Genomic DNA, 10,396 nt, shown 5'->3' on the forward strand with positions numbered 1-10,396 from the left:
AACCCCCCCCCCCCCCCCCGCCCACCCCCCTCGGTCACAGCAGCAGCCAGCAATAAGGTCCCTGAGGTCTGGACTAAGGTAATGATTTTCCTTCCCAGTGTGATGTTTACATAATGTAAATATGGAAATGGTTATAGTGATGTGCAATGCCACAAACAAATGCGATTAGGGTTTCTCTGCAGTCCCATTTTTGTTTTGTTTGGCTCACTTAGAAATATGGTGGCTCGAAGGTTGAAAAGAGCTCTTTACCGACTGATGGATCCACTGAATGCTACAGGTCCACGGGTTAGGTGGTGCCATTAAGGTTCTAGTTCCAAGTAGTGAGCTATTTTGGGAAGAACCCTTTTATTGCCATGATTTTTACAGTTGACAAGCATTTCACAAAATCTGGCTTCTGTCCTAAAAGCTTTACTCTGGCACATAGTCAGCTGTAGGATACATTTTAGATTTCTGCTACTGGTCTATAAAGTGCTGAATGGTTTATGTTCTGGTTATATTAAAGAAATGCTGATGGAATATATTGTGTTTGAAAAAAAATTAAGTACAATGACTAAGTAACCATACCTGGATGATGTTCTGGACATCTGTAGAGATTTGTTTATGAGCTTCTGAGTCAGTCTGGCTGCTTTGAGTGTCATCACCCACCATTGTGCAGCGGCTCTGGGGAATTTCGGTCGCTGTTTTATTTCTGTGGAAACAACATACAGTACAATCTAATGTGGTCGTTGGAATTTATCCTGTATGTGGCTGAGAAAGGCTTTGTGTGGTGTCACCTGATGAGAATGATCTTGACTTTAGAGGGAGTATTATCGATGATGGTGGAGGCGTTCTGATGACTGCGTCCATACAAGATCTGACCGTTGATCTATAAATCAAAACAGCCAGTGGTGCACTTTATCCCATCCATCACCACATGAATCTGATTTCTGTCATCTTCTCCTGTTTCCTGTCAATCATTCCCTTCCTACACATTTGTCCCCAACTCCTCCCTGTTCCTTCATCAGTCACTGCAAGAATTCCAAATGGCACTAGCAATCCTTCAAGAGGTCATTTTTCTTCATGAAATCTTGTTTCCATTTTTGCTGCTCTCATCTTTGAGACCTGTGCAGTGGAAACGCTTCTACAAATCTGAAATGTTGTGAAAAATTATTTTGTGTTTCTTTCTTCATTTCATGACATCACACGAGATGCCCGCATATCACGTACAATATGACAGAGCGTCAATTCAGAGCTTTTGTGGAATTACTCTTACGCACTTTGTTTTTTGTTTGTTTGATGCAAAAGATGGATTGCTGTCTTACATGTCTCCAGTACATACAAGACGGCAACATCACTGAATCTCATGAAACCGAAAAGCCAAACAAATCAAACATTGACCGGAGTCCTGGAATAAATACGTTTTCCACCTAAGTGTTTGCTCTCTTTCTCATCCCACCATCCCCATTCCATGTCCTTCTTACCTCTAGTAACTCATCCCCAACCCGTATTCGCCCATCTAAGCCGGCAGGTCCTCGAGGGTCTATATCCGCCACGTAGACGCTCATGCGGGCCCTGAAGTCATCCTTATTCCCTGCAAGGCGGATTCCCAAACCATGTTCTGCCGTGCGCTTCTCCAACTCAATCATATGAAGCTTCCCTGACAGGGCGCCATAACGCTGCAACATCTTTTCTGAAAAGTGGAGAGAGACAGTGTTAGCAAAAAAAAAAAAAAAAAAAAGTGATTGTTCGGAGGAGAAGAGTAGACGATAAGGTGAACCTCAAAAAGTAAAGCATGCTGGAGGTAATGAGTGACACTTCATGTGGAGCGCAAGCGGCACACTCCAGAGGGGCTTGCGTGGGTGTGTGTTGCAGCAATTTGTCTGGAGGGGATGATGTCAGACGCGCTGTCAGAATGCTGAGGGATGACTATGTTCAATACCGAGTGCACATATCCAGGATGACAAATGTGTGCGTGAGAGATGTGCATCGTCCACTTCATCAGTGTAATCATAGTCACGTACGTACGAGACACAGGAGAGGGGACGGTCATTTATTTGTGGATTTATTGAGGCTTTATGATATTTTAATGAATACAATTGACAAAGTTTCACTAAGTGCGTGATTGTTGCTCGGGGACATTGATTCAAACATTCAAAAGGTTTCAATCCTTGGTCAAAGGGATAACTCGCATCAAGAGAACATTTGAAAACTGGCCACAAGACTGACTAGAGCTGCCAAGATTAGTCAACTAGTCACGATTACGTTGATGGTTAAAATTGTCAACATTAATTTAATAACTGATGTTTATTCTCAAAACTGCCTGCGTCTTTTCTGTCTTTGACACACATGGGAGAGGTACGGCTACCTGGCAACGGAGCGTTGAAAGTTTGGGAGCATTTCATCAAAAATACTACAGAAGAATGCAATGCAATGTGGATCATTTATTTTTAGTTCTTTTTTTTATTTATTTATTTTTTCAAGAACACTTTCATATGTTCAAATTTTACAGACAAGTGAAGCAAAGCAACACATATGAAAGTATTTATTGTTGTTCTTTAGCAAAGTGTCTCGTTTTCCTGATTTTACTGTAGCTGCTTGCACTCGCTTCGAAATTAAAAAAAACAAAAAACATTTTGATGCTTGAGAAGAGTTAAGTAAGGGTACAAGTATTTAGTTTTGTTTGTATTTAACCATAGTATTGATGTGCAACTCTGTGGATGAAATGCATGCAACATTTACAAATACAAATGTAAAAGGCCGGAGTATCGGAGTATCATATTTAAATATTCCAGGAATGCTGGTTCCATCTGAAAAGTTTCTTAATAAATTTGAATCTACTACTATCTTAATAGTCTTTAATATTCGCGTGTACAAACTCTATGTGTCCCAATACTTCTGTTCATGTCATGCGTGTGTGTGTTAAATTCTAGTTCCGTAAACCTTTTGAAGAAGGTCTTAGTAAAGTTTGCTTACTTCTGCCAGTGCCATCCTGATCATCAGAGGCTGCAATGCTTGGTGTCTTCACAGTCACGGGGCTTCGCCGACCTGCTCGATTGGAAGTCTGCTGAGGCACCTTGGGAGAGGTTTTGCATTATTGAGCAGGTTGTTGGAGATGCCCCGGGGGATCCTTGAGGCATGAGTTGGACTACTCCTGAGGCCTGTTCAGAATGCTTGTGGGAGAAAAACTGAAGCCCGGGATGCATTAATGCGTGCTATTTCAACGCGGACTATAAATAACATGAAAGATGGCCAAAATCATGCATCAGTTTTTGAACACCGTTTACAAATGCATGCAAACTTACTTCAAAAGAGCACACTGTTTATTCTAGCGAGTTATGAATCTCCATCAAAGAGTGAAAACAAAGGGTTCGAACAAACAAGGTAGCTATGAGGGACTTTGAACAACACGGGCTCTATCCACAAATATGTACGTTAATTAAAATTTGGGGAAAATTGGCTTGGCACAGATGCTAATGCAGAGCTGCTTTTATTTAGTATCCTGATTATCCCCAAGGATGCACACAACGAAACAAGGTACTAACCTTAAATGGAGTAGGAGTGAATGGGTTTGTAGGGGGGAGACTAAGGAACAAACCAGTAAGATGTTGCACTTCCTATGATCATGAGGGGAGACACATAGATGCCAGCTCTAAATCCATCATCACCATTAAAAAAAAAAAAAAAACACCACATCCCGCCAAAGCATCTTCATTTCTAAGAAATGCCACGTAGGAGTGAATGACTCATCACTATATACAGCGGTCCCAAGACACCACAGTCCAACAAAAATGTGGGAGAAGAAATATTACATCACGGCCTGCCTTGAAAAGTTATGATTGAGAAGCAGATAAAAATAGCTCTTTTCCAAACTTTTTTTCCCCCACCACCCTCAAATCTTAAAGACACGGCAAACATCACAGCCCTGACAAAATGAGTTTTTTACCTGGCTGTTATGTGAGTTGGATGGCAAGGTTGGAGTTGCTCTTTCATGGTTGAAAAGCAAAGAGGACTATGGAAAAAAACAAAAACAAAACACAATACAATACAATACATGCTGATTTATATCACGCTTTCACAACAGCGGCAGCTGTAACAAAGTGCTTAACAAAACAGTTAACATAAAGTAAAATAATAAACACAACACACACAAGCATAATTATATCAGATGGCCTGTCCAGTTTGGTTGGGTAGTGGATGGCTGGGCCAGGGGGCCAGTCTGATAGTTTAGATCAGTGGTGTCAAACATACGGCCCGCGGGCCGGATCCGGCCCGCAAATGAGTTTAATCCGGCCCGCGAGATGATTATGTAAAGCAGGGGTGTCAAACATACAGCCCGCGGGTCGGAACCGGCCCGCAAGTAGGTTCAATCAGGCCCGCAGGATAATGTAAAAGTGAAAAAAATGCATTTATTACACAGAATTAATATTTTTAATCAGGTGGAATTCATTGAGTATCCGCAAGGGACACTGTTTTGATCAGAGAAGAAGACAACAGCAGCCTCAGTCCGTCACTGAGACAGACCCATGACAGCAGACGCTATCAATAGCACTCTCACATTTACACATTTAATAGCACTCTCCTTAGTTTGTAAGGTGTAGGCAGGGATTACATTTAGATTTTATATGCACGTGTAAATGTTTTTTAAATTCCTTTCTTTATCAATCTCATTTATTCTTAAAATGTATTACTCTATTTTTCACGACCAATTGTTAAAGTTTTGTGCCTTTGCACAATCAGTGGGACCAGTTGCAATGAATATATGTGAACGATAAAAGTAAAATGCACATTTGTCTAAGGAAATCTAAGGTGCTTCATGAAATGTTTTGTAAAAGACATGTTCATTAAATTTTAACTTTTTCCTCATGTTCCTTAGCTTCTTCAGACCAAAACAAAGGAGAGACATATTATTTTGGTTATTAGAGAGAGAGAGAGAGAGAGAGAGAGAGAGTGTGTGCTAGCTAGGTATCTAGCTAGCTAGCTCGATAGATACAGTAGACAGACAGACAGACAGACAGACAGACAGACAGACAGAAAGGAAGGTAGGAAAGGGAATGATAAATGAACAAACCGGGTTCTGAAAGGACTCAATTGTGATACAATGTGTGCTAAATTCTTAATACATAAATAAAAGCAAGCAGTTATTGCTGTTTTGTGATGGGTTTAAGCTGCAGCCTACCTGTGTTCCCTGCTGTCTGGACTGAACCAGCAGGTCCACACAGTCTCCAGCCCTGCGGATAGCCTCCACCGCCTGCTCATGGCTGGCATCACTCAGGTCCACACCGCACACCTTTGACCATAAACACTCCATTGCTGTCAATCAATACGGGCCACATCTTTAATTACTGCTACGCATTCTACAGCGCTCCGACACTAGAGCTGTATGTGCCTTCAAGACGTTGTTTCGACTGAATCCAACAATATGTCTATTACTACATCAAGACATTTGACCAACATATCTTGTTTGTTTTAATTTGCATTTTCAAAAGCATGAGAGAGTAAATGCCTCAATAGGACTGGTTACAAAGTACAAGCTGTGCTTTGAGGCAAGCCTGACAAAAAAACTTCCCACGGGAATATTCAGTGGCAGGACATACTTTCTCCTTTCCATCTTTTGTGGCTATAGCTTCTCTCTCCATTTTTTTTTTAACCCCAATTTTTTTTTTTCTGTCGCTCTGCCTGCAAGTCACCTCGCTCACACACACACGCACACATATACCTCCAAGATCCTGTCCCCAATTTGGATGGTGCTGTTATGCGCTGCTGGGCTATCAGAGCTGATGTACTTGATGAAGATGCCCCTCATCATCTCACCACCACTCAGCCTCTGGCCCATGCCTTTGCCTCCCATAATGCTAATACCAAGGGACTGGCCTGGAGCTCGATTAAGCTGCACCCTGTAAGGCAAGTAAAACACACATGCGCCATTGGATTGTACAGTGACCGAGAGTAGGGTGCTGTACTGACGACAGGGAACCCTGCCAGAGTTTATCTGCCTTTACCGAGATCAAATTCAACCCCATGAATAGGAACATACTTCTTTTTTTCACAATTGAAGAGCAGTATTTTTTTTCAAACCATAACATTCACATTTGTAATAGCCCAGGGAGAAGAAATGGTGTGCATGAACGGAAAAGATCATTTTTATGTTCAGGCACTCTAGTTTTATGCCCATATGTAATATCATGGAAATTGGAAACTCAGCAATAGAAGCTAAACCTGTTCCAAGTAACACATACATCCACACATTTGTAGAGATAGAGAAAAATGAGATGTTGTTTATTTCCTTCAGAATGTCCATGTTTCACCTGGTTGGATGAAGCTTGGGATATAGGCTTTTATAAGTAATTGACAATGACATTATTATTGCAATGCATTATTATTTTAGCAATTATCGCGATAGGCCGACCCAAATAATTTATTTTATGACTCCATCTTAAAAACAAATATCAGTGGCAGATAGTGAGTAACTGTAAACGTAATTTCACCTTTCCAGCACTTTATAAAACATCAAAGTATTTTTCAAGGCTTGACACACATTTTTCAGGGTAACACTCAAGAATGCCAAACATGTGTGGGAAGGGTGTGAATGCATTTTTCCTGTCTGCCTGACAGAGGCCTATTTGGCTCGAAACAGTACAGTGAACATTTGCAGGAGGGACAATTAATCCAGGGCTATTTATTTTCGCTCTTTCAGCTTTCCGTATTCGCCGCCTTGGGCTGAGTCTTACGGATTAAGTCGAAAATATAGAATATCATACCTGCCGAGGGGAGACTCACAAAAGCGCACAAAAGTACACGTTATGTGATTTATTCAAGCGGGATGCGATCATGAATACCACAAGAACAGATTGAGATGAGCATTAGTAATATGCCTTTCGTCTACAATGTGCTTTGAACACGACCTGGACACGTTGAAGGATAGAAGTTAAGAGAGGTGAATAAAATCAAAACAAAAAGAAAAAAAATGTGTTACATAAATATGAATACGTATTAATGGGAAGATACATGAAGTAGCATCAAGAAATCACTGACCTTCTAGGTTGGCCCCAAGACACAGGGGTGCGAGAATGATGATCTTCTGCCTCCTCGTTTGCATCCAAGTTCATCAGGACTTCACCATCAACACCATTCTCCTCCTTTTTCTCTTCCCTCTCTGGGTCTTCCTCCCCCCTTTTTGTGAGGTAGAGATTTTGTTGGCTGAGGAGAAAAATATCGTTACTTTAAGAGCTGAAATGTTAATGAAATGAAAGAGCGTTTACAACAAATTTCTATGATAGACTGAAAAAAAGAATACTTGTAATAATACATATTTTAAAGGCTTCCACATAAATCAGATTTTTTTTTAAAAATTTAAAAAATGCAATTAGCTCATCCCGAGCACATTTTTAGGAATTAAAACAATCCTTCTAACCACTCATAGAACAATAGAACAGCAATATCAAATAATGAACATGAAAAGTGATCGAATAAAGTTTAAAGACTAAACCATAATTTGGGTCAAATAATTGAAGAAGTATTCATCCGACTGACAAAATTCAAGCAAATGAAGAAAGTTTACAAATTGGTACTGATCTAAATCAGGCTTATTTTTGCCTTGGCCTTTGCTGGTCTGGTGTTCTTTTTTATTTATTAATGATAAACTAAGAACATTACGGGGGAAAAAAATATGAAACTGCAGCACCAACCGAGTCCTGCTCAAAAGTATCTATGGCGGCCACAGTACTTTAGGTTCAAACAGTCCTTAAACACTCAATTTTCAGCCAGTGAGGTCACGGTAAGGCAATATATTTGTGTGTGTGAAAGATTTTTTTTCATGAATATATTTAACGGTCGAGGGTTGTATTAAGCCTGTTGAGGTGAGTGATGGTGTTGCTATTTGCGCACCATGAGCCTATAGCCCGTTAGCTCACACTGAAGTAGGCTGAACAAATAGTTCCAAATGGGCTGATAGGGAGCGGGGGCATGCAAAAGGGAGAGCGTGAGGACAGGATAAAGACAGGAAGGAGAAGGAAAAATGAAGCGAGAGAGCCGACCGAGGGAAAGAGATCGAAATAAAGCAAAGACAAAGTCTTGAAAGATGGCAGTGAAGAAAAGGCTGCAGAGAGAAATGGGAGCGAGGTAGGGGTGGTGAGGTGGTCGGGCTGTCGGATTGAGAGAGAGAGAGAGAGAGAGAGAGAGAGAGAGAGAGAGAGAGAGAGGACGAGTCAGGGAGACGAAGTGAAAGCGGGGACAGACAGAAGCGAAACAATTCATTTTCGCTGACAGTCAGCAATGAGATCCATAAGCGAAAAGCTAAATATAACTCAAGCGATTCAACATGCAGGCGGTGAGAGTGAGAGGAATAGAGAAAGTGAGAGAGAGAGAGAGAGAGAGAGAGAGAGAGAGAGAGAGAGAGAGACAGAGAGAGAGAGAGAGAGAGAGAGAGAGAGAGAGAGAGAGAGAGAGACACACACACACACGCACATTAGCCACAAAGGGATGGAAAGGAGAAAATATGGACTGGAGACTGGCACTGAACATACTCACGGGTAGGGGTAATTAAAGTGTCAGATAATAACTCAGCGCATTAGCACGAGTGAGGCTGCTGGGAAAGTGAAGTTGTGTGATGCGTTACACTCATAAATTCCTAAGGTGAACACATTAAAGAATTTACATTCCCCATAATGTATAGCTGCACATTTCATAGCCTCTCTGCAGCAAACATATCAATATGTGATAGAACAGTAGCCTTGCGGTCCAATAAAGTCATAAAGCCGAGACAGGTTTATCTTGCACCAGGTCGGGATTAGGTGAGCATGAATAATAGGCTGGGAGCTGTGGCGCTTACATTACCTCGAGTCGGCATCTGGATTCACACTTGGGACTATGGCTGTGTCTTCTAATGGGAACCTGGTTTTGCCTGCGGTCACACCAGGACCCGCGGTTTTACACTGGACAGGGGATCTGGCCGACAATTGTTCTGGCGGTGTGGGGGAGCAAGGTGGGTCTTCTAGGATGGATGCCAGTGGGGGCAAACGCAGTCGGGTACGGTGCTCATCCACCTGGTGTGCCGGCACATAATTTATACTAGAGGGATGGAGGATGAGATGAAAACACACAATCGTTACAAACAGAAACTGACAGTACAATAATGGACAAGTTACGTGGGAACACAAGCGCAAAACATCTCTACTTTTGGACACGAATGGTACTAGAGCAAAAATGCAGTCTGGGCCAGATGTTTGCGGACAATCAGTTTATGACGTAAAAGTCATCTCCTGCCTCATAATTTTGTCAGAGCAGATGGCGCTTGCAGTATTGATTACGTTGGGTTTTTTTTTTTGCTTTCAGTTCAAACCTGACTTTTTGGTACCGGTGGTCGACTGGCTCTCGCTAAATTGTGCTGGTGTACCTTATGCTGAGTTTGCTTAGTAAGATATTTAGTTAAAGATATTGTATAGTGTGAAACAATATACTGCATGCTAGCTGATTAACTTCTGATCCACTTTCCAATTTCAAAATGTTTTCCAATGCTAAACTTGCATCATGTTTATTCAACTCAAGTGTCAAGGAGACATTAAACGCTCCCTCCCGCTTTCCACTCTTCTGCCAGCGAACACGCTGTTTGAATCGGCCGAACGGGCCAATTTCCTCCTTTCCACTCATGATAGCAGATTGAATATGTGGTTGCTGAACTGTTGTGACTGAGCCATGTGGACAGCCTGGCTTGTCTCAGCAGAAGCACTTTTTATAGGCACTTCTGTCTTACTTGAAGTCTCATCTGCCTCCACTCGCTGCTAAGTTTGTCTGCCGTATTGTCAGGAGGAGGCAGTGTGAGCCTGTGTGTGTGTGTGTGTGTGTGCGTGTGTGTGTGTGTGTGTGCGCGCGCGCGCTAAGCTTTCATGCGCATCTATGAGTCGCTGTTTAAAACGTTCCTTTATTCCGAAGAGCGGTGTTCAAGGTGAGATGAGAGATGAATTATTCACAGATCCCCCCCCCAACAGTAGGAAAAGAGTGTTTTGGGAGGTTAGGCCATTAAAAGGCTGCATGTGTGTGTACAAGCAAGCATGAATGAGAGCAGTTGAAGGGAATGAGTGAGTGGATATTTTGCAGGGCCACCGTGCAATGGGGATGAGGGACATCTTCACTCATACCCACAACAACTGCGAGTGCAAATACAAATGGAGCAAATACGCCTTTAGGAACTACTTAAAATGTTATTGTCTGAGTTCATTCAATCCAGCTGTGATGCCGCGGCAAACCATGATTGCAGTTTCAGTGTTTTCACCCCCATAAGGTTCACATTTTAAAATGCTGATTTCACGTAATTTATTTTCCATTTGCCGATTTTGCTTACAACACCTTTATAACATAAATTTCATTATAACGACCAATTTTTTTCCACAAAATTGTGCAAAGGACTTCGTTATGACATACC

General features: G+C 41.8%; 1 protein-coding gene across 1 annotated transcript in view; it reads right to left on the bottom strand.

Moving 5' to 3' along the window:
- LOC109511024 (multiple PDZ domain protein) overlaps positions 1-10,396 on the bottom strand; it is a 72,786-nt gene that overhangs the window by 9,737 nt on the left and 52,653 nt on the right. The window contains exons 22-31 of the mRNA XM_019861744.1: positions 8,812-9,150; positions 7,012-7,176; positions 5,696-5,873; positions 5,156-5,266; positions 3,923-3,988; positions 3,522-3,593; positions 2,953-3,052; positions 1,461-1,669; positions 774-865; positions 565-688 (exon numbers count right to left, since the gene is read on the bottom strand). Of these exons, the coding sequence (XP_019717303.1) occupies positions 565-688; positions 774-865; positions 1,461-1,669; positions 2,953-3,052; positions 3,522-3,593; positions 3,923-3,988; positions 5,156-5,266; positions 5,696-5,873; positions 7,012-7,176; positions 8,812-9,150 (1,456 nt within the window). The remainder of the gene's footprint in view (positions 1-564; positions 689-773; positions 866-1,460; positions 1,670-2,952; positions 3,053-3,521; positions 3,594-3,922; positions 3,989-5,155; positions 5,267-5,695; positions 5,874-7,011; positions 7,177-8,811; positions 9,151-10,396) is intronic.

The sequence above is a fragment of the Hippocampus comes genome, unplaced genomic scaffold, assembly GCF_001891065.2.
Source record: "Hippocampus comes isolate QL1 unplaced genomic scaffold, H_comes_QL1_v1.1 scaffold7, whole genome shotgun sequence".
Taxonomy (NCBI): Eukaryota; Metazoa; Chordata; class Actinopteri; order Syngnathiformes; family Syngnathidae; genus Hippocampus; species Hippocampus comes.